General features: G+C 45.5%; 2 protein-coding genes across 3 annotated transcripts in view; one reads left to right on the top strand and one right to left on the bottom strand.

The window, feature by feature from the left end:
- The window catches only part of znf106a (zinc finger protein 106a), a 52,951-nt gene extending 40,522 nt beyond the window's left edge, over positions 1-12,429 (bottom strand). For both annotated transcript variants that reach the window (XM_055640915.1, XM_055640916.1), the window contains exons 1-3: positions 12,255-12,429; positions 5,050-5,134; positions 937-998 (exon numbers count right to left, since the gene is read on the bottom strand). In XM_055640915.1, the coding sequence (XP_055496890.1) occupies positions 937-998; positions 5,050-5,134; positions 12,255-12,406 (299 nt within the window). In that variant the 5' untranslated portion in view covers positions 12,407-12,429. The remainder of the gene's footprint in view (positions 1-936; positions 999-5,049; positions 5,135-12,254) is intronic.
- Positions 12,430-12,457: 28 nt separating this feature from the next.
- Positions 12,458-26,300, top strand: part of LOC129700439 (synaptosomal-associated protein 23-like) — a 24,365-nt gene continuing 10,522 nt past the window's right edge. Inside the window, exons 1-5 of the mRNA XM_055640928.1 lie at positions 12,458-12,542; positions 21,900-21,970; positions 23,449-23,490; positions 24,776-24,824; positions 25,291-25,408. Coding sequence (XP_055496903.1) covers positions 21,914-21,970; positions 23,449-23,490; positions 24,776-24,824; positions 25,291-25,408 — 266 coding nt within the window. The 5' untranslated portion in view covers positions 12,458-12,542; positions 21,900-21,913. The remainder of the gene's footprint in view (positions 12,543-21,899; positions 21,971-23,448; positions 23,491-24,775; positions 24,825-25,290; positions 25,409-26,300) is intronic.

Here is a 26,300-nt window from a genome sequence, read left to right as displayed (position 1 = left end):
TTCTATGTACAACCTCTAGTTTTATGTTATGAGAAGGTAGTAAGTAAGACAAGAAAAAGAAAACAATAGAAAGAGGAAAAAGTGGAAAAATAGATGGTAGAGAGTAGAAAAACGTGAAGTGTATATAAAAAAAAAAATAATAAAAAAATAAAAAGTGGAAAGTAGAAATAGAAGAGAAGGCCTCTTAAAAGAGAATTTTTCAAATCTGTATTCGGAGATGTATATCTATCCATGTCATGAACTGAAATCAGCAATCTTTACGGTACCGCTGCATCACATGACAAAAAGTCGATGAAAGGAGACCAACTCCTTAAGAATTGGTCATATTTATCTATTAGTCAGAGTCTCATTTCTTCAAGGCGTGCTATGTCCAGGACTTTAACCCAACAATGGTGAAGGAACCTTTTGGAGCAGTCTCACACTTGGAAAAGTATGTTGATCTGATGACTTGTGGTTTACAGAGGAGCAGAATACAACAACAAAGTGATTGTAATGAAGCTTCAATGATCACTAGCTTTCCCTCAGCTGAGTCAATGGACAATTCTGGGCACTAACCTTTGATGAAAGATGCAAAGGACTTTGGAATGGTCCAATGGAGATTTACGAGAAAGCTACTAGCAAAAAGAGAAAATGGTGGTGGAATTACATGCCATGAGGAAGAAATGTCCTAATATAAAATTTCAAATGATGGGCTTCGATAGAATAGACAGAAGAAGGTTATTCTGACGAGTGTGAATAAATTAACCAGGGATATAGATTTATAAATCATTGTAGAGAGATTTAGAACAGGGATATGTAACCAGCACTGGCACAGTGGGCCAAATGGCATCTTTCTGAGTTTCTGTGATTAAACGATGTGGATCCTCTGTTCCAGCCACTTTGCTTTCCAGAGTCAGTGCATTACACAAGCTGTGGCCTGCAACATGAAGCATTTACCTTCCTTTAAGGTTCTCAAGCTCCCTGTGGTGCAGCATGCTCCTCATGTGTTCATCCATTTCCTACAATAAACACAAACCAATTATTACTCTCCGTGGCTGTAATTTTTTTTAAATTACAAAGTCTTACAGTTGGGAGGACAAGAGTTTACGCACAAATTAGGCACAAACAAACAACTGACCTCAGATTAACTCCCGGCCAGTGCTGAGTTAACCCATCTCAAAATCACTAAACTCGGAGAAAAAATAAAACCTATCACTTTCTAAAAACTATCTCTGGAAGAGTGTTGGGTGAGGGCAAACTGAGATTCAGTACTGGTAACTCACCAATCTATATCACTAAATGTCTGATCTTGACCACTTCCTGTTGTTCTGTATATTGATTTTAGAAAAAAACGTTGCCACTTACGGCTGTGATTTTTGGCCATCTTACTCAGTCCCCTAAAAGAGTTATTAGTGTTTAAAAAATGTTGAGATTCTCTCTCCTGAAGGCCGCGCCCCTTCCGGAGGGACTATAAAACCCGGAAGTGTTGAGTGCCTCAGTCAGTCTCTGCAAGATGGGGGAAGCGAGAGGGCCACGTCTCTCAGTGAGCTGTGAATAACACTGAACACATGTCTACTAAACTGTGAGTGGTTTTACTGACCTGTCAGTGCCCTTAATGTGGTTTGAAAATATAGTTTGGAAATGCTAAAGCTGTGTTGGCCTTGGTTTGAAAAATGCTAAAGCTGTGTTGCCCTTGGTTTGGATATGCTAAAGCTGTGTTGCCTAATTAAAGTTGCCATGCCTAATTAAAGTTGCCTTGCCCAATTAAAGTTGCCTTGCCCAATTAAAGTTGCCTTGCCCAATTAAAGTTGCCTTGCCCAATTAAAGTTGCCTTGCCCAATTAAAGTTGCCTTGCCTAATTAAAGTTGCCATGTCCTAATTAAAGTTGCCCAGCCTAATTAAAAAGTTGGTTTGAGAATGCCTTGCCTAATTAAAAAGTTGGTTTGAGAATGCTAAAATTGCCTTGCCTAATTGAAAAGTTGATTTGAGAATGCCTTGCCTAATTGAAAAGTTGGTTTGTGAAATGCTAAAGTTGCCTTGCTTAATTGAAAAGTTGGGTTGAGAATACTTTGCCTAATTGAATACTTTGCCTAATTGAAAAGTTGATTTGAGAATGCCTTGCTTAATTGAAAAGTTGGTTTGAGAATGCTAAAGTTGCCTTGCCGTCTATATAATAAAAAATCTAATAGGGAAAAACGCTACCACGTACGGCTGTGATTTTTGGCCCTCTTACTCAGATACCCCCCTCCGCTTATCGGGTGTCGAGGATTTTCCCCATCGATTAAAAATTAAACAGTTATTAGTGTTTAAAAAATGTTGAGATTCTCTCTCCTGTCAATCATGCCATGAAGGCCATGCCCCTTCTGGTGGGAGGGACTATAAAACCCAGAAGTGTGGGCGTGGCTTCTGCAAGATGGAGAGGTCACGACTCGCTGTCTTTAGTGGCCTTGCACCCTGCTTGAAATGGTATGAAACTGCACTTGAATTTGGTGGCCTTGCACCCTGCTTGAAATGGTATGAAACTGCACTTGAATTTGGTGGCCTTGCACCCTGCTTGAAGTGGTAAGAAACTGCACTTGAATTTGGTGGCCTTGCACCCTGCTTGAAATGGAATTTCAAGGAATAGCCGTGTCAACTGCCAGCCCACCAGCCGTGAGTGAGTGAGCTGCCAGCACAACAGGCTTGAGTGACTGAGCGGCGAGCACAAGAATCTATTCGGCCCACAATGTCCATACTAGCCCTCTGGAAACCAGTCCCTTCAGCTCACACCTATACTAGCGCTCCAGAAAGCGCCCCCCCCCCCACCTCACCTCCACTAGCCACCAATATTGGAATTGGTGGAGAGGTGGAATATTGTATTGCGGGACCAACCCTCCCGTGTGATGCTGGGACCCAACGGGTCCCACTTAGTCTAGTAATACCTAAACCCTTTCCAGAAACTACCATAACTACTCCATAACACTGTGAAAGCACTTTTTACAGACCTCTGTTCATTGAGGCAGTTATAAAACACGGAAACATGCTCTTTGGCTCAACTCGTCCATGTCAACTGAGACCTGAGCTAGTCCCATTTACCTGCACGTAGCCTATGTCCCCCTCAACTACTCGTATCCATGTATCTGTCAAAATGTAATAAAAAGTCGTAATTGCACGCACCTCCACCATTTCCTCTGGTAGTTCATTCAACTTTAAGAAAGGCGATGGAAAAGGTAGAAACTGGGAATTGACAGCAGAAACTGCAAGAATTAAGCTCTAAGGCTCAGGGAATCAACCCCTCAGATTTAGATTTCCAATTGAAAGGAATGGTTTCTGAGCTTCCAAACTTGAGGATAGACACAAAAAAAAAGGACGGTCACAGAACTCATCCTATCTCAACAATAAGCGAGTTTGGTATTCTGACTGCACATGCCCGGGTCATAGGTCACTAGCTATAAAACAATCTTGGCAACGGTGGTGCTGCATTGTGTGCAGGCTTGCGTTTTGTCCGTAGACGGGGTTGGCTCTCCATCGCTGCGGATGCTGTTGAGTTGCTATTGGGCTTTCCCCGGCCCCATCCCCTACCCTGTCCCTGTCCGGAGGTGTCCGGTGTGGCCCTGGGTTGGCAGAGCGGCCCAGGACTTGCCTCCGCTGGCTCCAGCTCGGCTCTGCCTGTCCCGCTATGTGGGTCGGCAGCCCTCCACCTCCACCCCCCTCTCCTCAGTCCGACACCAAATTCCTGCTGAAGATGGGCACCCGCCAGGCGACTCGGAGCCGCTGCTGCTGGAGTCGTCCTGGTCAGAGAGAGAGTCTGTGGACGGGCTCCTGCCAGCCATGGGCAGGCCGGGCGACCGCTCGAGCTGCGGGTACTGTTGGTGCTGAAGGCTCAGGGAATCAACCCCTCAGATTCAGATCCCCTTCCCTTGCCCAGCCGCAAGTCCAAAGTCTGGGCCAGCTCCAACTCCAGGTCGGGGCGGGAGAGGTGGAGGTGAGCTGGGGTTGCCGCTTCTCCGCACTGGGCCTGGGAGCCGCTGTCCCTTCAACCGGACGTCTCCGGCCGCACCCCCCGGGCGGGGATGGGACACTCGAGACTGGTGGCGGTTCGGCAGCGCTTGCGGGTCTCCCCCCCACCGCACCTCCCCTGGTCTCCCACTGAAAAAGGGCAAAGAATCAGACCCAAACTATACTCACTGAATCAACAGCACTTAATTCCATTTTTATTAATTGCGTTCTGCCTTTGACAAATCCCATGATTCCTTACGAATTCCGAACTCGCTTATTGCCAGTATGTTTCGCAATCTGGGGTCATGACCTTGGATGAATTTTTCTAAGATTTTTTTCAATTTTAAGCAATGTTTGTTGTTTACCAATTTAAGCTGTATCTATATTAGTGTCGTACAGCACGGAAACCAGCCCTTCGGTCCAACCTAAATAAAAATAGTTTCTTGCAATTTTCAGATCTATTATTTTCATACCATCTGTCTCATACACCATTCTGCATGAACATCCTCTTAACTTGTTCGAAAAGCCCAAGCATCTCAATTCACTTAATATAGCACCACATGTGGCTCTTGTTTGAATCACAACCAATGCCTGAATATATTGATTAGCCAATGAGATGATTTCATCTAAATTGTACCTACTCCTTCGACTTTGAAGTTGAACATTGAAATCTTTGTTGAGTACTATCTATATTGGTTAGGCATGTTGAGTCATTTCCTTAGCCATTTATTGAAAACACATTGGGTTTTTTTTCTAGTATGCTATACTTCATACTTTATCAGCATTAAACTTGCCACTGCTCTGCCCACGTCAGTATTTTGCCACTTATTCTGGGTGCTTTGCTGTCTCTTCATGCTACATGCTGCCAAGTTGAGCATATTCCGCAAATGTGTGGAAATCCACACCTAACCACAGAACTAAAATAAAACACAAATTACTTTTCACATTTCCACCCCCACCGCCATCCCAATTTAGCCTGGAATCACCCCATATCAAATTCTCATCCGTGGACCAAATGTCCCAGTTATGGAAGGAAATAAAAAGTAGATTTTTAGAAAGTGAGTGGCTGCCAAGAAATAGTTTGAAAATTACCCCTTTTGAACTGTAAATGATGTTACACAAGATGCACTTCCTCTCTCTTCCCATGGTGGAGAACTGGACAGCCGTGGATGTACACCTATAAAAACAAGACAAGTTCAATGATACTTCATTGTCACATGTACCTAGGTACAGTGAACATTTTTTTTGCATACTGTTCAGTAACAATTTTACTATACATTAGGCAATATCATACTCGAGTACAAGAGAGTAAGATACTAGATGTCAGAGCTTGTATGCACACTACGGCCAATTCAAATGCTCTTGAAATATAATCCATTATTGTCAAATGTCTCAGCAAAATTGATATACATTAAGTGTACAAAAAAAACATTTTATGGAAAGGAGGTACCTTCACCGATGGACAGAACGCACAGCAAGAGATCTGTAGGTTAATAATCTTCTCCAAATCCTTTTCACACTTCCCTTTCACTGACAAATAATCTTCACCAAGAACCCTCTCGCCAATTCTCCAATTACTGTGCATATCCTCACAAAATTGGGCATAAAATGGAAATTTCTCAATACATGCACGAGCAAATTAAAACAGACCCAAGTGGAGACTGATTACAAAGCTCCACGTGAGTCCTTCGAAGAATCCAAATATCAGCTTGCGTACCAAACTTGCTGTCATTAACGTTTCTTTGGAGTTGTGAAGCCAACAAAGGCTTTATTTTTATATATCTGCCATAAGGGTTAATGCTAGCAATTTTCTGTCAACACTAACTAACAAACATTACACAATGTGAGGAGGCCTTGGTAATGAGCGTTTATAACGAGAGAGAACAATTGTAATTCTATTCATCTAGGTAGATGCCTGCAACCTTGAAGATCACGAGAAAAGAGCTGCAGTTCCATGAAGTTAAAAGGCTAGACTGAAGCAAATAACTTCCTGCCATCAGCTATGTCTCCTTGGCTTTTATTCTTAACTGATTTAATTAATCAATCAAGGTGCAATCAGTAAAGGCAAATGCCCAAACAGAGACAAACAATAGAGACATGTATTGTGGTCTGACAGGCAAGGGCTCATGAGGACAATAAAGAGCGATGGGTTCAAACTATCGTTCTTTGGGGTTAGAAAATATAATTAAAGGAAACATTCAGCCATTAATTTCGTTATGTTTGTGGCACACTTGGAATGAGATTACCAAAAGGAAAAAATTGTTAATAAATCAAGTAAATCAAATCAATTTGGCAGAGTAGACCTTTCTGTGAGTGCAGCGCATGATACCTCACAATCCCAATTCTTTATTACTAGTTTATGTATATGCCTGGTGCTTAAGATTGCAAGATAAAGCATATGAACAAAGCCATCCAACACTGTTATATGAATCTTAAATCTTACATCGTCTCTTGGTTCACATCTGGGGCTCACCGTGCAAGGGTGTTTGTCGGCACTCCCACCACAACAGGAAAATGCACTTTGTGATACTTTCATGGTTACAGGAGTCGGAAAATACAACAAGGATTTAATGTTACAATTCACATGTTTTACCATTGTCTTCACCTGTACTGGTCAGCAAAAAATGCATTCTGGCCTGAGGAGTCTGGAGATAAGCTAAGGAGCGACTGAGGCAGCCCAAACTAAAAGTAATCTACCACTACTATTGCTCTGATCTGTCCACCTGGCCTCCAAGACATTTCCCAACATACCAATGTACACGGAGGGAGGAGGAACAAACAGAAAGAGGTAGGTAAAAGAGGAAGGCAAGATGGTGGGTTACGTATTTGGGATGTAGGAGGAAACTGGAGCACCGGGGGGGGGGGTCTCTTCAGTCTCAGGGGTAACATGCAAACTCCAAACGGACAGCAGGAGAGGTCAGGATTGAAACCGTATCAATGGAACTGCACCACCTGAGTGGCAATAAATACATGCAGAAGAACCACTACACCTTTTCTGTCCAAAGCTGTGAGAGTACACTGCTATTTCACGTGGAGATCAAGATGTGTTCTTGGGACAGCTGGGTACATTATCTGCAGACAGCATTGTCGGATACGTGCTATACAGGCAGACTTACTAGCAGCATAGCCGGGTACATTATATACAACAACACTGCCGGATACATTATTCTAGACAAGCAGACTCACTAACAACACAGTTGGGTACAATCAATATACAGCCAGCATTCTGGATACATAATATACGGGCAGATTCACTGACAGCACTGCCGGGTACATTATATACATACAGTGTCACTAAGTGTGTAGGAAAGAAGGTAAACACAAATCGAAGGTAGACACAAAATGCTGGAGTAACTTAGCAGGACAAGCAGCATCTCCAGAGAGAAGGCATGGGTGATGTTTTGGGGCAAGACCCTTCCTCAGATTTCAGTCTGAAGATGTCCCGCTGAGTTACTCCAGCATGTTGTGTCTACCTGCAGTGTCACTAACATCAGTGCGGGTACATTATATGCAGACTGTTACCGACAGCATTGCCGGGTACATCATATACAGACAATGTCACTGGCAGGGACATTGTACACACATTATGTCATTGACCGCAGTGCAAGTTACATTATATACACATAGTGTTACTGCCAGGGACATTATATACAGACAGTCACTGATAGCATTGCCCGGTACATTATATACAATCAATGTAATGGAGAAAGAGTTTCGGAATAGTGCCCGGGTACATTTGAAACAAGTAATGTTCAATATAATCAACAAAAAGACCCGGCGTAGCCAGGGCATATACTAGTGCCCATGACTATACCTTTGACTTGAAGAAAGTAGGAGTCAAAAGAGATGGTCACGATGAGGATAAGTGATATTAGAGGGAATTGATTGGACAAAAAGATATTATACCTTATAATTAGCTATACTATACCTAATACGATACTGAAGCTCAGAGCTGGCCTTCCCTCCAGCTTTCCACATCTCTAACAAGGAAAACTTCTTTGAATGATCGCAATCAGAATCCTTCAAAGTCATTACATCAACAATCACTTTAAATTTCACTGATATTGCCTTTGCACCATGCATGTTATGCTCTTTGTTCATTTTCTCCCTCTATCTCCATTATCCATGGACCAGAGAGCCTCTATAACTTACCCCCACATCAACACTCTCAGTTCTGATAGAGGGTCCTCAATATAAGATGTTAACAGTTGCTCTTCACACAGATGTTACCTGTCCAGGTAGGCATTTCTAGCATTTTCTCTTTTAGTTATAGCAGCATTGGTACAAAAGAAAAACTCATTGAATGTACAAGAGGCAGCCACCGAGAACAGTACAGGTAGTTCTGCTATATTGTGACAGCTGGATTTCTAAGAAACCTTGTGTTGTAGAAAATCATGTTATAAAGACAACTATATCAATGATGGAAAGGGGGTTAGGGGATGGACAGCTTCAGACATACATTAGTATTTCCCACAGTTTAAAAAAAATATAGGTCTTTTCAATTTTAATTGGTTTAATTTTGTTTCTGCAAGCTAAAAATACTGACGGCTGTATGTTATGTTGCTCAATAGAATATTATTGCACAAGTGCAACAGAAGCGACTGCTTGTCAATTTCCTGGCCGCTCACAATGAAACTTACAGAATGCATTTTTGGGAGACAATGGTGGCTGATTACAGTAGATAGTTACATTTTTGTTCTTTGACTTAAACCAACTCATTGCAAGAATATATCCATCTGCCAGGTCATTACCTATTGCTGGAAGATATGTAGGTGTACAATCACACCAATACCACCATAAACCCAACTACAATGCATGTCACATACTTTCTAATATTTATGTTATCTTCACCTCTAACCAGACATTCACTTACAAAGCTTACTGCTTGCAACCACGGCCTAGCTCTAAGTTCAATTCCACCCATCGTGAGTTGCATCAACTAGATGGATTCAGTCTCAGTATAAAAGGACGTGCCTTTATTACGGAGATGAGGAGGAATTTCTTTTGCTGGAGGGTGGTGAATCTTTGGAATTCTTTGTGACAGACAGCGCTATTGGGTATTTTTAAGCAGAGATTGATAGGTTAGTAAGGGTGTTAAAGATTATGGGGGAAGGCAGAAGAATGGGGTTGTAAAGGAAAAATCGATCAGCCTGATTGAATGATGGAGGGCTTTCTATGGGCCAAATGACCTAATTCTACTCCGATGTATTATGATCTTAAGGACTTCTGATTCTTTACGTAGCACTTCCTCAAGTGGGAGTCAAGGCAATAAGAATCAGCAGACAACAGATCAAGATGTTCATGCCAATTAAGTCCAATTCCATAAGCCCAGAAACTCACTTGGATCAATCACAAGATCTTGTAGCAGCAAGTCAAGGCACCTCAAGCTCAGCCCAGATTCACTCAGCAGAAAAAAAGGAATGCTCCTGGAGGAACACAACTGGGTGTGTTTAAACTGGCTGCTTCCTCTCGACTCCTTCAGTTAAGATGTACTCAACCTGAAATGTCAACTCTCCATTTCTCTCCAAAGATGTTGCCTGACCCACTGAGTTCCTTCAGCAGCTCTTCATTATGCTTAGTGAATTTGGGCTGGTCATAAATGATAGGAGCAGAATTAGGCCATACGGCCCATCAAGTTTACTCCGCCATTCAATCATGGCTGATCTATCTCTCCCTCCTAACCCCATTCTCCTGCCTTCTCCCCATAATATTGGACACCCGTTGAGGTGCCCCTGACTTTGTTTTTCGAGCCGTTTAACTCCTGCAGCTACAAGATCATGTGGTTGCTGGTGTCCAGCATCTGCAGACTCTTGTGCCACCAGATCCACCCAGACCACACCCACACCCTGAGCAGCGTGTCCGGACAAAGTCCAAAGTCCAAATTTTAAAACCATACTATTAATAAAATACTTCCGTACAGGAAGAACTATTTCAGGCCTTTGCAATCTCCAAGCCCAGGCGCTTAAAAATAAAAAAAATCTAAAATGAACCAAGTACCAGAATCAAAGCTCTTCACAAATCGCCTCATTTCTACACCAGTCAGATTGAGCTGCACACAAAGACACACAACCAATCCATTCTGATGGCCTTGTCAACAAGCGAGCACTCGAACTGCGTGGGCTGATCGCATTTAGGTTCTCTCAGACCTGGATGTTCATAAGTTCTGGGAGCAGAATTAGGCCATTTGGCCCATCGTCTAATCTGCCAATCAATCATGGCTGATCTATCTTTCCCTCTCAAACCCATTCTCCTGCCTTCTCCACATAACCTGTTACTCTGACTGATCAAAAATCTGTCCGTCTCTGCCTTAAAAATATCCATTGATTTGGCATCCACAGCCGTCCAACCAAGACACAAGATCAAAGTTGTGGATTGTGTGTAGTTAATATAAGACAGTGCAAGGGAGATTCACAAAGATACACAACATTTTGCTGTCAAGCTTCCAAAATGCCCTCATTCTTCCTGAAGCATGGCTTCCCCTACACCATCCTTGATGAACCCTCACATGCAATTCCTCCATTTCCCACACACCCGCTCTGACACCTTTGATCTACCCAAGAGAATGTCAACGGAGTTCCCTGGTCCTCATTTGGTTTCAACCCTAACCAACTTCCACAGATTCGCCGTAGAAAGCATTTTATTGGGATACATCACAGCACGGTTTGGGAACAGTTCCATCGAAAATCACAAGAAATTGCAGAGTTGTGGACGTAGCCCAGACCATAACGCAAACTAAACTCCCTTCCATTTACTCATCTACATTTCATGCTGCCTTGGCAAGGCCACCAGCGCAATCAAGGACCAGTCTCACCCTGGTCACACCCTCTTCTCCCATCAGGCAAGAGGTACAGATGTTTGAAAATACATACCTTCAAATTCAGGGAATTTCTTCCCAGCTGTTATCAGGCAACTCAACAGTCCTCTCTTCAGCTAGAGTGTGGTCCTGACCTTCCATCTACCTCATTAGAGATCTTTGAACTATCTTTAATCGGACTTTATCTTGCACTTTTGTACCCGATTGTAATCATGTGTAGTCTTTTCTTTGACTGGATGGCATGCAACAGGAGGCTTTTCACTGTGGCTCAGTACATGTGACAATAATAAACAAACTAAACTGGTCCGACCAGCCTCTGTATCCAGTACACTACCCTTCATTATTTTTACCAACTCCAATGTGATCCCATCACCAGTCACAGCTTCCCCTCTCCCTTTCTTTTAAAACACTCTGGTTCGCTCATCCCTCCGTCTCTTGTCTCTGCAATCATTTAACCTGTAACTCTTGCCCCTTTGTCTCCACCCTTACCTCCATCCATCCCAGTCTGGCTGAGAGGGGGGGGGGGAGGAGATGAGGGGGGGGGGGGAGATGATGGGGGGGGGCTGAGGGGGAGGAGATGATGATGGGGGGGGGGGGGGGTGGGATGATGATGGGGGGGAGGAGAGGAGGAGATGATGGGGGGGGGATGGGGGGGGGAGGAGAGATGGGGGGGAAGGAGGAGGAGATGGGGGGGGAGGGGGGGGGAGGAGAGAGGGGGGGGGGGGGGGGGGGGGGGGGGGGGGGGGGGGGGATGGGGGGAGGGAGAGACGGGGGGTAGGGAGAGAGGGGGAGGGAAGGGGGGAGGGGGGGAGGACAGGGGAAAGAAGAGGGAGGGGGAGGAGGAGGGGGAAGGAGGAGATGATGGGGGGAGGAGAGGGGGGGGGGGAGGAGGGGGGAGGAGAGGGGGAAGGAAGGATGATGGGGGGGAGAGGAGATGAGGGGGAAGGAGGAGATGATGGGGGGGGGGAGGAGAGGGGGAGGAGAAGGAGATGATGGGGGGGGGGATGGGGGAGGAGGAGATGGGGGGGAGGAGAGGGGGAAGGAGGAGATGATGGGGGGAGGAGAGGGGGGAAGGAGAGAGATGATGGGGGGGGAGGGGGGAAGGAGGAGACGATGGGGGGGAGGAGAGGGGGAAGGAGACGATGGGGGGAGGAGAGGGGGAGGAGGAGATGATGGGGGGAGGAGAGGGGGAAGAGGAGATGATGGGGGGACGGAGAGGGGGAAGGAGGAGATGTGGGGGGGGGGGAGGAGAGGAGGGATGATGGGGGGAGGAGATGGGAAGGGGGATGGGGGGGGGGGGAGGGGGGAAGGAGATGATGGGGGGGGGGGGACGGAGAGGGGGAGATGGGGAAGAGTCGGATCGGGGGTGGCGCAGAGAGGGACGGTGTCCAGTTGTGGAGAAGGGCAGGAGCGAGGAGTACATGTGCTGGATGTGTTGGGGAGGAGGACTGCGCCTGTGTGAGGGCGCCGTACGGCTGCTCACCTGCGGTGTGGGTGTGGGCCCGGGCCGGCCCCAGACCCAGACCCCGCTCTCAGCCGGGACCGCTCCGCGCCATCATGGCCCGCGCCGGCGTGGGAGGAGCGGCGGGCCCGGGCCAACCGCGCCTGCGCAGTGCGTGCCTGCTCCCGGCACATGACGCCACCACACGCCTGCGCAGTGCGTGCCTGCTCCCGGCACGAACGTCACTGCTCGCAGGACCGACGTCACGGCGCGGTACTGGGCATGCGCAGACGGCGGGGAGCGCTTGACGAGTCGCAGGAAGGATCCACGGTGAGAGCCGGGCCGGGCGCGGTCGGCTGGGAAGGGGAGAGGATAGTGGGGGCACTGGCGGAAGAAAGGGGCACTGGGGAGGAGAGGTAGAAAGGCGCTGTCGGAGTGTGGGCATAGGGGCAAGGAGGGACACTGGGGATAGTGGAGGGTCGGAACGTACCAGCAATGCAGGCACAGATGGAGGAGGGGTAAAGGGGAATTGGGAAAAGGGGGTAGGAAGAAACAAGGAGTGTGGACACGGTGGCGAAGGGGCAGAGGGAAGAGGTGATAGGAAGACATTGTAGGAGTTGGGGACGAGGAGGCAATAGAGACTGAGGGTAGGAGTTGGAAGTGTTGCTAATACAAACTTGAGGAGGTCCCACGATCACCTCCAGGGATCTGTAGGAATACCTAGTGTACAGTGTACTTTGGTAACTATGATAACAATTCCATAAATGTTAAGGTAGCTATGAATAAGGATACATTTGAACCTTGAGGGTATGTACTAAATTGAGGCGTGATTGATTGCGGCACTGTTGGGCAGGAGCTTGTGAGAGTAAATTTGGAGTAGTTGATATTGTGTAAGTCCGCATCTGATGTGGAAGTTGTTTAAAGGCCATCTGATCAGCATTCAAGACTAGTTTGTTCTACCTAGGAGGACGGATAGGAAACCTTGGATAACCAAAGGGATTGTAAATTTGGACCAAATATGAAAGCCGATGTAAGCTTTTGAAATAAATCAGACACCTTTGATGAATATAAAGCGAGCAGTAAAGAACTCAAGTGAGCCAATTAGAAGGATCCAAGGGGACCATGAAATATCACTGACAAGTTGGATCAAAGACAATCCCAAGGTTTTTTATACATGTATTCAAAACAAGAAGGTAATCAAGGAGCAGGTAGGACTGCTCAAAGATCAAGAGGAAAATTTATGCTGCAGTCAGGATATAGGCAAAGTACTAAATTAGTACTCTGCATCTGTATTCACCCAGGAGAAGGACATGGAACATTGAGATCAGTGTGGGGAGTGATGATATGCTTGTGAAAAAGCTACTTTTATTAACTACTAAACCAGGTTCGCTTCTTAATAAACAGACACCACACAAACTGTTTGGTAGACCAGTTCAAAACTTTACTTAACATCGGCCGATGGAAGGGAGCGAGAATTCCAGCTAAGTGACCAATATTGAACAACAGAATGACATTGCATTAAATAGGGTTTTTTTGGCCCCTTAGCACATTCCACAGACATTAGTCATGGTCAGAGGTACAGGAAAAGGTTTCCACAGAATGCATCACATCAAAGGCCTTTTGTTTACATGGTACAAGATATACTAAAAACATTGGCCATTTGCTTTAGGTTATTTTATCTCCAAAGAGATCACCCTAGCTCTTTTCGCTGCTTCCTCTCTGTCACTTGGTCCCTCATAAACATAGACCATTTGTTTACAAAGATGTGACTAGTTATGTCTCTCTTCCTCTCTGTCACTTCCTCACTTGGGAGACAATGTTATAGGATTTATTATCTCACACACACCGCAACCTAAGGCAAGCCTAATTTGACACTAAATATAAGCTGTAAGCTAGCCCAGAAGCCAATTTAATATCTTCTTATATTTTTAACTAAAATTCGGCTTCATCACTTGGGCTGTTGGAGATCGAGAATAGGTGGTGTTGGATCTCTTGAAAAGCATTAAGGTGGATAAATTCCCAGGGCATGATGGGTTCTATCCCAGGTTATTAAAATGAGATTTCAGGGGCTGTGACAAATATCTGTATCTTCTCCATCCACAGATGTGTCCTTGAATATTGGAAAGTAACCAACTTTTCTTTGTTCTTTTCTTTGCCGCTGAGCCTCTCAATGGCAGGGATGCTACTGGGGAGAAGTCTTCAGGATAGGATCTTCTTGCATTTAGGAGAGAATGGGCTAAATAGAACAGTCATAGCCTGGGGTGGTGGTGGGGGAAGATACTTTACTGGTGTTTAAGAGGCTTTTAGATAGGCACATGGATATGCAGGGAAAAGAGAGGGATATGGTTTGTGTGCAATCAGTGGAAATTAGTTCAGCCTGGCATCATGTTCGACACCCGTCGTAGCCCGAAGTTCCTATTCTGAACTGGTCTATAGAAACATAGAAAAATAGGTGCAGGAGTAGGCCATTCGGCCCTTTGAGCCAGCACCACCATTCAATATGATCATGGCTGATCATCTAAAATCAGTCTGAAGAAGGGTTTCGGCCTGAAACGTTGCCTATTTCCTTCGCTCCATAGATGCTGCCGCACCCGCTGAGTTTCTCCAGCATTTTTGTGCACCTTCGATCTTCCAGCATCTGCAGTTCCTTCTTGAACACATCTAAAATCAGTATCCCATTCCTGCTTTTTCCCCATATCCCTTGATTCCTTTAGCCCTAGGAGCTAAATCTAACTCCCTCGTGATAACAGGTTCCATATGTAGAGCCCTGCTTCTCCTTTTCTAATGAATAGAAATGAAACTCGTCCAAAGGAATCTTTTGTTTGGGATATTGCGGATTGTGATTGTTTGGGAATGTAAATATTTTTTAATACATGTTCTGGTGTATTTTGTTTAAAAATCTTCCAGGGTAAATTTCCCCAGCAATGCTGTAAATGTGGTTAGAATTCTTGCTTCACAAAGTCTTTTCTCACCAAAGTAAAATAAGGCCAGTCAAATGTTAATTGCTTGGTAGCAATGTGACAGCTCACAGTTCCTTCCCTGTTACTGTCTGACTGTCCCCTGTCCTGTGTAGACCCTCTTTTGTTGCAAAAGTCATTGATTTTGTAACTGAGCAAAGGGGACAATTCTCCACTTGCATCCAGGGGGGGCATTCGGAAGCCTGCCAGTGATCCGCTCCGGGAAAAGCTTGGAAGTGCAGTGTGACCACTGTTGAAGGAAACAATAGCCAATGTGCAGGAAACAAGCTGTCACAAATAGCAGCGTTTGTGGTGTTGTTGAAGGGTTTAACGTTTGTGGTGTTGTTGACACCCATGTTAGTTCTCCTATTTTTTCTCCAGTCGTCAAGGTGTATAAATTGGCATGTGGCCCTGTAATGTAAAACGCAGTACTTTTGACTGCCAGACCTGGACTGCAGATTGAACCTGCTACCAACTTGCCCTGCAGAAAGTGCGAATTTGAAATGATAGCACACTAGAGAAAATTACAGGGTTCCAGAAAGAGAGCAGGGTGAAATTGTTAACTTTGCAACATTCTAGTGAAGAGTCAGGTTAAAATGTCCGGGGTCTCCTCCATTGCCAGAGTGAGCAACACCGGAAATTGGAGGAACAGCACCTCATATTCCGCCTGGGTTGCTTGCGTCCGGATGGCATGAACGTTGAATTCTCCCAATTTTGCTAGCCCTTGCTGTCTCCTCCCCTTCCTTAACCCTCGAGCTGTCTCCTCCCATCCCCCCGCCCTCGGGCTCCTCCTCCTCCCTTTTTCCTTCCTTCTCCCCCCCACCCCCCATCAGTCTGCAGAAGGGTTTCAGCCCGAAACGTTGCCTATTTCCTTCGCTCAATAGATGCTGCTGCACCCGCTGAGTTTCTCCAGCATTTTTGTGTACCTTCAGGTTAAAATAACTCCTGGTTGTAAACCTTTATCTTCAACCAGCTGCTGTGCATGGCTCCATATGCCTCTCTGTAAATGTGCCCATTCCCAGTGTGAGGGGGAATGGGCAGCATAAAGAGGTGTGGGGCAAGAGCCAGCACGCGATAGGTGAATGCAGGTGAGGCGGGGTTGATTAGTAGACAATGGTCAGTTGCGGAGGAAAGGGTGCAGTCTGCGACTGAGGCCGGGAAGTGATGAGTGGAGAAGAAAAAGGTAACGGATTCTGGAATAGGGTGGGAAAGGAAAGTGAAGAATGTAACTGAATGATGAGGAGTAGTGGCAGGTGAGAACAGCAGAGGGACGGGAAGGGAGAGCATTAGAGGATCCGTTGGGAGGAGTGGGTTTTTATTTGCCGGTGGGGATAAGGAAACATGGTGAGAGCTGGAGTAGACAAATTGTGTCGGAAGAAACTGCACCAGAGAATGGTGAGAGCTGGGTGATGTAAGATTGGAAGAAAGGAATGCGAGGGGAAACCAGGGTAGTTATGGAGAGGAAACGGGCACAAAGGGGCTGATTGCTGTGAGGTGCCGGCTTTGTTTGGTTTGTATGTAACAAGTAGTGCTTATGTAACAGTTGAAAAAAGGCTCTTGAGATTAAACTATATATTAATGCAATTATTGATAGATGAATGTTTTAGCCCCATGCATCTGAACTGTTCCTGTTTATAATTTTGCATGAGGACAGGTTATGCAGCATGAGAAATATTTAAAGCTGCACACCGTCAATCTTGTCTGCAGTCACCTAATATACAAATCAGTAAAAGCCTGCAGCACAAGAAAACATGACCAATTCTTATACAAAACGCCAAGTTGGCTCCGAGGTTTATTTCGTATGGGGCAGAGTTTAAAAAAGGATGTTAAATGACAAAATAGACTTCAGATGCCGGCAAATTGAAATGAAGGAAGCAACGCTGAGAGTTCTCAGCAGATAGAAAGAGAAGCGGTTAGCGTTTCAGGGCAAATGCTGTTCGTCGGTACTGAGAGAGAAAACAAGTTAGTCAAGGTAGCGGAGAAACTGGTGGGGGATGGGTAGGACAAAGAGAATATATTTTGGCATGGGGGGGGGGGGGGGGAACCCAATGCCCTAATATGAATGATCAAGTTATACAGATTGCCAAGCAGGAAGATAGTGTAAAAAAAACCCTGCAAAATCTGAATAAATGGAGACCGGGAGAAATGGCTGGTTGTGGTACAGAGAGTGAGATACGGAAAGTTGGAGAACTCTGTACTCTGGAGGCTCGGCAGACTGCAACATACCCAGGTTAATGACAAAGTGCCATGCCTCAAGCTTATGTTGGGCCTTCTTGCAACAGTGCAGGAGGGGATCACGCAAACTGTGTTTGGTTTCTCCAATGTTCACGGCCTGCACTGTGAACACAGGATGTAGTACACGAGTGCATTGGAATCACTCCTTTGCCTGGAAAGACTGTATGGGTCCCTGGTCTCTTGTGGTTGCATGGGAAACTGCCCTACAATGGTGGGCAGTAGGAAGCACTGGGTGCATCTCAAACTATGTGTAGGAAGGAAATGCAGATGCTGGTTTAAATCAAAGATAGACACAAAATGCTGGAGTAACTCAGCAGGACAGGCAGCATCTCTGGAGAGAAGGAATGGGTAACATTTTGGGTCTAGATCTTTCTTCAGACTGATGTCAGGAGAGTGGGAGAGTATCTCCAGCTACCTTTTTCCCTGCTCCATCCTTGACCCTTTCACAGTGGGAACACTTCACATGCTCTTCGCCACTTCGGTAGTTTCCATTCCCTGGCACAAACCTGTTCGTCTTCACCATGGATGTATAATCTGTCCACACACCAGAGCCTTGGGCAACACCTCATCTACTTCCGATACCTCTGCTCTCGCCATCTTTCCTCCTGGAGAGAGCAAGAGCAGAATTCCACGGATCCTTACATTCCACTCTATTAGCCTCGGCATTCAACAGATCATTTGCAATTTCTCCCAGCTCCAACAAGATTCCTCCAGACTCGTCGTCCTCTCTCCAGCACATCCAGCATTTTCAAGGGATTGCTTTCTTTGCAATTCACTGGATTGCTCTTCTGTTCCCACTTACTTTCCCTTGCAACTGCAAGCAATTCAACACATTGCACCTCTTTCCCCACCCACCATAAAGGGATCCAAACAATCTTGGCTGTTGAACCAGCAATTCATAGTCATACAGCATAGAAACAGACCCTTTGTTCCGACTTGAACATGCCGACCAAGGTGGCTCCATCTAAGCTAGGCCCATTTCCCTCAACCTTTCCCTCAATCTTTCCTATCCACATACCTGTCCAAATGTTTTTGAAATGTTATTATAGTACATGCCTCAGCTACTTCCTCCGACAGCTTGTTCCATGTACCACTACTCTCAACATGAAAAAGTTGCCCCTTGCGTTTCTATTAAATCTATCTCCTCTCACCACAAACCTAAGTCCTCTGAATTTTTTTATTTCCCCTGTGAAAAAGACTGTGCATTCGTCCTATCAATTCCCCTCTTGATTTTATACACCTCTATAAGCTGGTCATAAACATTTCCCTTTTCTCTCCACCCTTCAACAAAAAACATGTTTGTTTTCTTATCTAAGTGGTTGCGATTAAAAAGTCCTTGACCCAAAGCGTGACCTTGTTTCTACCCGAAACGTCACCCATTCCTTCTCTCCAGAGATGCTCTTTCAAGAAGGGTGTCTGTCCCGCTGAGCTACTCCAGCATTTTATGTTTATCTTGTTTCTCTCCACAGATTTCCCACCCCCATCCCACCTTTGCCAGTGTCCACCTATTACCAGGGCTTGTCCCACCTCTATTTTGCAACTTTCTCTCCCCTCCTCCAATCAGTCGGAAGAAGGGTCCTGACCCTGAAATGTCATCAATCCAGTTTCTCCACAGGCCCACTGAGTTCCTGTGTTACTTTGATTTTTACTCAAGATTCCAGCATCTGCAATACCTTTTGTATCCATGTAAAGATAACTTTGTTACATGTCATACAGTAGCAAAATGTCTCAATGATACAGGTATTTCAAATTTGATCTACATGTAATCCCAAATTTCACACAATTTGAGTATAACTGCTTGAGATAATAAGGTATTTTACTTAATCATGTAAGAAATGCCCCTTTGATTTGGTTATCTGATAAAGCATCTGAATCCTACAATGGATTGTGCACCAAAAGAACAATGTGCTCCCATAATCTGCTCAAAGAAGATCAGCCCTGCAGTAACCATGGTGTGTGAAGGACTGCACCATGGCATCGTCATCATCAGTCCCTATCTCACCCCTTGCAAGGGACTGAATTTAATCCCTCACCAACAGAGCTACCCCACCTCCTCTGCCCACCTGCCTGTCCTTTCTATAGGATGTATAACCTTGAATATTCAGTTCCCAACCCCCATCCTCCTGCAGCCGTGTATATGTTATCCCCACAATATCATATCTACCAATCTCGAACTGAGCCTCAAGCTCATCCACTTTATTTCTTATACTTTGCACAAACATATATAATACTTTCAATCCTTTAATCACCTCACCTTTCACATTGATTGCTATTTAACTTGGCCCTACTCTCCTATCCCTTTGTGAGCTTTCTGTCCCGTTAATTCTAGTGTCTTTCTTAACTTTTCTTATACTCTCTTTCCCTTTAACTCCATCCTTGTATTTCTAATTTGTCTCCCCCCTCCCCATTTAGTTTAAACCCACCCGTGTAGCAGTGGCAAACCTACCTGCCAGAATGCTGGTCCCCCGCCTGATAAGGTGCAACCCGTTGATTTTGTACAATTCACCCTTACCCCAAAACAGATCCCAGTGGTCTAATAAGCTAAATCCCTGTCTCTTGCACCAGCTCCTCAGCCACACATTCAGATCGGTGTCTCCCTGTTCCTTCCCTTGAAAGACTGAGGTATTGAAAGCCAAAAGCTAATTGCGGGTAAATGAGATGAGTGTAAACTTGTACCTGATGGGTTACAATGACTAGTAATGAAAAAGTTACTTTTATAACTACTAAACCAGGTTCGCTTCTTAATAAACAGACACCACACAAACTGTTTGGTAGACCAGTTCAAAACTTTACTTAACATCGGCCGATGGAAGGGAGCGAGAATTCCAGCTAAGTGACCAATGTAGACACTTAACTGTGCTCAGCCACCTTCCCCGAACAACAGAATTACATTGCCTTAAATAGGGTTTTTTTTTGTCCCCTTAGCACATTCCACAGACATTAGTCATGGTCAGAGGTACAGGAAAAGGTTTCCACAGAATGCATCACATCAAAGGCCTTTTGTTTACATGGTACAAGATATACTAAAAACATTGGCCATTTGCTTTAGGTCATTTTATCTCCAAAGAGATCACCCTAGCTCTTTTCGCTGCTTCCTCTCTGTCACTTGGTCCCTCATAAACATAGGCCATTTGTTTACAAAGATGTGACTAGCTATGTCTCTCTTCCTCTCCGTCACTTCCTCACTTGGGAGACAATGCTATAGGATTTATTATCTCACACACCTGCAACCTAAGGCAAGCCTAATTTGACCCTACATATAAGCTGTAAGCTAGCCCAGAAGCCAATTTAATATCTTCTTATATTTTTAACTAAAATTCAGCTTCATCAGTAATGCTAAAGGGCCTGTTTTTGCACTATCTGATTCTGATTCCCTCAGTATCAGTCGGATGTATTTTCCCTGAAATTTGTGTTCAGAGTAAAGGACCTGTCCCACTTGGGCGTTATTTGCGCGTCATTTACGCAACATCATTTACGCGTCACAACACACGACGCGCTCATGGCATGCATTACGCGCGTGTGGTGAGACGTGGTGGCGTAGGCAGTAGCGCGCAAATCACGCCCAAGTAATGACGCCCAAGTAGGACAGGCCCTTAAGGGTGAATGAAAACTTCTCATGGCTGGTGAGTTTTAAATTGGTTGTGTTCCTCACATCAGCATTAGCATGACAAAAGTCTTTAGCTCATCAATGTTAGGCTTTGATTAGTCCAACCATTCCACCTAAACCTTTTAAGGATGTATTTACCAAAGGTCTCAACTGCAAAAGTGTGAAGGACTAATTAAGGATAATTAGGGATAGTCGACATTACTTTGTGGGTGGGAAATTGTAGCTCATGAATTTGAGTTTCTTGAAGTGGTGACCAAGATGTCAGGGCAGTGGACATTGTCTACATGGGCTTGAGCAAGGCCTTTGGGAGGTGTCCAAATGTAGGCTAATCTGGAAAGTCAAATGTCATCGGATCTGCCATTGAGGAACTGGATTTTGGAGATTTCTCTAGATTGAAGATATGTGACCAGTGATATTACACAAAGATCCATGCTTGGTCCACTGTTTTTTAGTCATATTTAGTAATGATTTGAATGAGAATGTAGATGGAATGATTAGCAAATTTGCACTGTAAGGCGGCAGCTCTACCGTTGCGCCACTGTGCCGCCTCGTAAGGTGAGAGCGGAGATATTTAAAGGGGACCTGAAGGTCATGTTTTTCATGCTGGTGGTGGGGTATCTGGAGTGAGCTGCCAGATGAACTGGTAGAGACAGGTACAATTACAACATTTAAAATACAATTGGGTAGGTTCATGGAGAGGAAAGGTGTAGAGGGAGAGAGAGAGATGGGCCAAATGCAGGCAGGACAAGCTCAGGAAGGCACCCTGCATGAGTTGAGCTGAAGGGCCTGTTTCTGTGCTGTTTATCTCTAACCTTCCCAGACATCAGGAATCGACAAATAACAGGTTTGTTTCTGATCCCATTTCATCCTCCTTTCTATTTCTGACAGGCTTGGCGATCAACATGGCAGAAATGTCTGCTGAAGACTTGCAACTCCGGGCCAACAACGTGACGGATGAGGTGAGTCCTAACTGTGGGATTTCTGTTGCCTGTTGAATCATTGCGGAGGAACAAAAGTAGATGTTTTTCTTTTTACTAAAGCATTCCCATTTTTAAGCCCCCAGGACAGGGAAAAGGTTGTGCAATTCTCCCTGTTGGAACTGAATGGCAGCTGATTGTTCATTGTACATCACAACAGACCTTGCCCAAGACGCATACTTGCCAATTGAATTCATTGGAAGCTCCAGTTTCACTTTACCAGCAGCAAAACTGATATCATTTTATCTTTTCGTTTCGACCCGAAACGCTGCCTATTTCCTTCGCCCCGTAAATGCTGCCCCGCCCGCTGAGTTTCGTTTACCTTCATTTTATTTATTTACTTATTTTCACGATTTGGGCATTTCTGAGACGGTTATTATTTGTTGACCATTTCTTAACTGCCCTTCAGACGATGCGATGAGTTGTCTTCTTGAACTGCAGCAGTCCTTCTGATAAAGGTACTCCCACGGTGCTGAGGGATAGAGAGTTCTAGATTTTGACTCGTAACAATGAAGGGGAAGGATAATGCGTGGGACCTGGAGGGGAATCTCAAGTGGAAATCTGTTTGAAGTATCGCCGGGGTAGTCGTGAGCGAGTAACTGCAGTGCCTTTTGTGGATGGTACTCACTGTGCAGTTGGTAAAGAGAATGAATGTTTAGGGTGAAGAATAAGGGCGCCATTTAAATGGCTGCTTTTCCTGGATGGTGCTGAGATGGGAAATTGTTCATACAGGCAAGTGAGAATGTTGCATCACACAATAATGGGGAAGATTTAATGTGGCGTATATTGCGTACATGGACTGACTTTTAGTTTAGTTGTTGAGTTTATAGGTACAACACGGAAACAGGCAGTTTGGCCCACCGACTCTGTGCCGACCATGATCCCCGTACACTAACACTATCCTACACATTAGGGACCATTTACAATCTTTGCCTAAGCCAATTAACCCACAAACCTGTACGTCTTTGGAGTGCGGGAGGAAACCGGAGCACCCGGAGAAAACCCAAGTTGTTATGGAGAGAGTGTACAAACTCTGTACAGACAACGCCCGTAGTCAGGATCGAACCTGGGTCTCTGGCGCTGTAAGGCAGCAACTCTACCCTGCCGCCCACCCAGGCAAGTGGAGAATATTACAATGATTTGTGCGTTGCAAGGCTGTTAGGAGGTACGTTGCTCACAGCAACTGCCCAAATTATTTTATGATAGTCACTGTCCAGCAGTTTAGTGATGCAAAAATTCCTACCTGCTTTCAACCAATGTTGCCCAGGTCTTGTTGCATGCAGGCAAGGGCTGCTTCCTTTGCTGTCGAATGGACAGCACATGGTATTTGAAGGGCCTGACTGCCAGATGATCAGTGCTGACTCGGCTAGTACTTACTGTCTCTTATTGACTTGTGGGGGGTGGATGGTTGGTTTGTGCAGGTGTCCACTATTCATAACTACTTCTGTTTTTGTTCACAGTCACTGGAGAGCACCCGGAGGATGCTACAGTTGGCAGAGGAGGTACAGTAAATCTTCTGCAGTGGGCACTGATGATTGCAGGCGACCTGGGTCTACCATCAGAACTTATTGCAGTGCAGAAGCAGATATTTGATTTGGGTTCACTGGAACGAGCGGTTGTGCAATGTACACAGGATTGTTGCAGAGACTCTGGGAATATCTAAGGTGTAGGTTGAGAAATGACAGAGACTGGAGGGAGGCACTTGTAACACTGGCTGCTTAATGGTGATACCCAAACAGGTCACCAGGCCCAAAGAAAACTCATCTTATGCAAGATATCCAGGACACAATCTGTTCAACCTTGAACCTGCAATGGAAGTTCTTTTGCAAACCGTTCTGTCCCTTCCATGAGTAGCTCGAGCTCCTCTGTTATTGGGAGGTATTCTCTATCGCACACCAATTAGGAGCAGAAGTGGTCGCTTGAGCCTGTTCCACTGTGGACGGGCCATCTACAGACATTCAGATCCCACTACCACTGCCTCTTGAAGCAGAGCATTACAAAGGCTCACAACCCACCTCTTTCATATCTTAAATGAGCAATCGTTATATCACTGCAGTAATTAACCCCTCTCCTCGTTATACAGGGGCTATCACCCCTCTCAATCCTGATCAGCGTTGGATTTTAACAACAATCATAACTAGGACACCATAGTGTGTCAGGTTGAAGTTATTGTCATATGCACAAGAATGACGAGATACAGGTATCATGAAAATCTTGCTTGCGGCAGTATCGCCGGCACGGAGACTCAGACAACACCCAAAAACATAAATTATATGTAAATTACACACAAATTCTGCAACAACATGGAGTAATACACCACAGGAACAGGCCCGTCGACTCAAAATGTCCATTACAAACACGATGCCAGGCTAAACTCATCTCAACGGCTGCATATGATCCACATCCCTCCATTCCCCAATATTCAAGTGCAAAATATCCATAATAGCCGCTTAAATGTGACTATCGTATCTGCCTCCACCACGCTGCATTAACAAAAATCTTGCCCCTCACATCTCCTTTAAACTTTGCCCTGTCACCTTAAAGCTATGCCCTCTAGTCTTTGACATTTCCTCCCGGGGGGGAAAATAAACTGAAAGACTGCAAAAAGAAAACGACTGCAGAAAGCAAACCATTAGTACCATTCCTTTGGATGGCAAAGAGGAATGATGCTTATACAGATCCTTGGGGAGACCCCACTATTTGCCATGCTTGCTGCAGAAGAAGTAAGTGTGTCTGCCCCGTCCCGTGACTGATCGGTCAGGCCACTGACTCTTCCTTTCTTTGCAGAGCAGGGATGCTGGTGGTAAAACCCTGATCATGTTGGATGAACAGGGAGGTAAGTGTACTGCCACTCTTGGTAACGATTGGTTTGGACCCGGGGGAGGGTGGGGGAGGGAGGGTTCCTCTCAAGGATGTGGGCAGGTGGGAGCGACAGCCTCGCCTGTGCTGTGGGCGTCCCCAGGGGTGTGCGTGAGTTTTCCTGTATAGCCCCCAAACATCTGGGCAAGAGCAGTGGGGACGAGGAGGATGTTGCCAATTAGACCACAGGATGTCTGCACATATAGTGTACAAAGCAAGATTAATCGTGCTGGGTTGTTGCCCCCATGGGAGAGCAGATGTGTCCCCTGGCAGGACTGTTGCCCCTTAGGGTTCTTGGGCAATTCCTGAGACATGAGGGGTAAGTGTCAGACTGCATTGGGTGGATTGAGGTGGGCTTCAAACAACACCTCTCTGAAGATTTCCACTGAGCTTTGTCCGCATCATAACACATGACCGGTGGCTTTCTGCTGTTCTTTGTGTAGAACAACTGAAGCGCATTGATGAAGGACTGGATCAGATCAACCAGGACATGAAGGAAGCAGAGAAGAACCTGACTGACCTCAGCAAATGCTGTGGCCTGTGCGTCTGTCCCTGCAGCAGGTAAGCATCTGTACACCTCCGCCTAGTCACAACTAGCCTGGACTCCACTGCATTTGCATTGTATACTCGGGATGTTACTGCCGTCCTGCTGAAGGGCCCAGCAACCACGTGCACAGTGAGATCCAGTACACAGCAATGGAATACTAACCACAGAAACTACTGTTGACAAAACACAAACACTCAGCGGGTCGGGCAACGTCCGTGGTGAAAGAAATAGTTAGCATTTCATGTCCAGGACCATACGCACACCTGGAAAACAGGAAACGTTAGTTGGCTTTCAGCAGGGGGGGAGAAAAGGGAGGGATGGGTGGAACCAAGGGATTATCTTGGGTACAGTGAGGCCAGGTTATGTTACTGATTTAATGATTAGTTCATGATTTGAGTTTAATCCTTCTCGTAGCTCTGTTCCTTATCAGTGATCTGAAGGCACTCGCCTCTCCTTGCACCACTTGAGTCCACCATCACATTCCTCTCTGACGTCAGTCTGGCGCCTCCTGCACTGTTACAATGAGGTCCAACACCAGCTTGAGGAACAGAACCTCATCTACTGTCTCGGCCCATACTAGCTGCCTGGCTTGATATCGAATTCTCCGACTTCAGATAATTTGCTGTCTTTCAGAAGTGGCCATTTCTCCCCGTCATTGCTCTGTCCCGGTTTACCTTGTTCTGTTCGTATAATTTGGCAGGCTGGGCAAGTCCCACAGTCTTACCTTCAACATCATGTTACCCAGATACAGAAACTTAATGTGCTTATAACTGCACTATGTGGTCTCAACCTATTGCAGATAATTCCTTTCCCTCTCTCCTATTCAAAACGGACTTGTTTTCTTTCTAAGTTTTCACGAAGAGGTTCCGACCTGAAAACACCAAGTTTCTTCCCACAGGTGCGGCC

Source organism: Leucoraja erinacea, chromosome 9 (assembly GCF_028641065.1).
Source record: "Leucoraja erinacea ecotype New England chromosome 9, Leri_hhj_1, whole genome shotgun sequence".
Taxonomy (NCBI): Eukaryota; Metazoa; Chordata; class Chondrichthyes; order Rajiformes; family Rajidae; genus Leucoraja; species Leucoraja erinaceus.
Note: the sequence above shows the minus strand (reverse complement) of the source record. Positions and strands in the feature narration are given on the sequence as shown.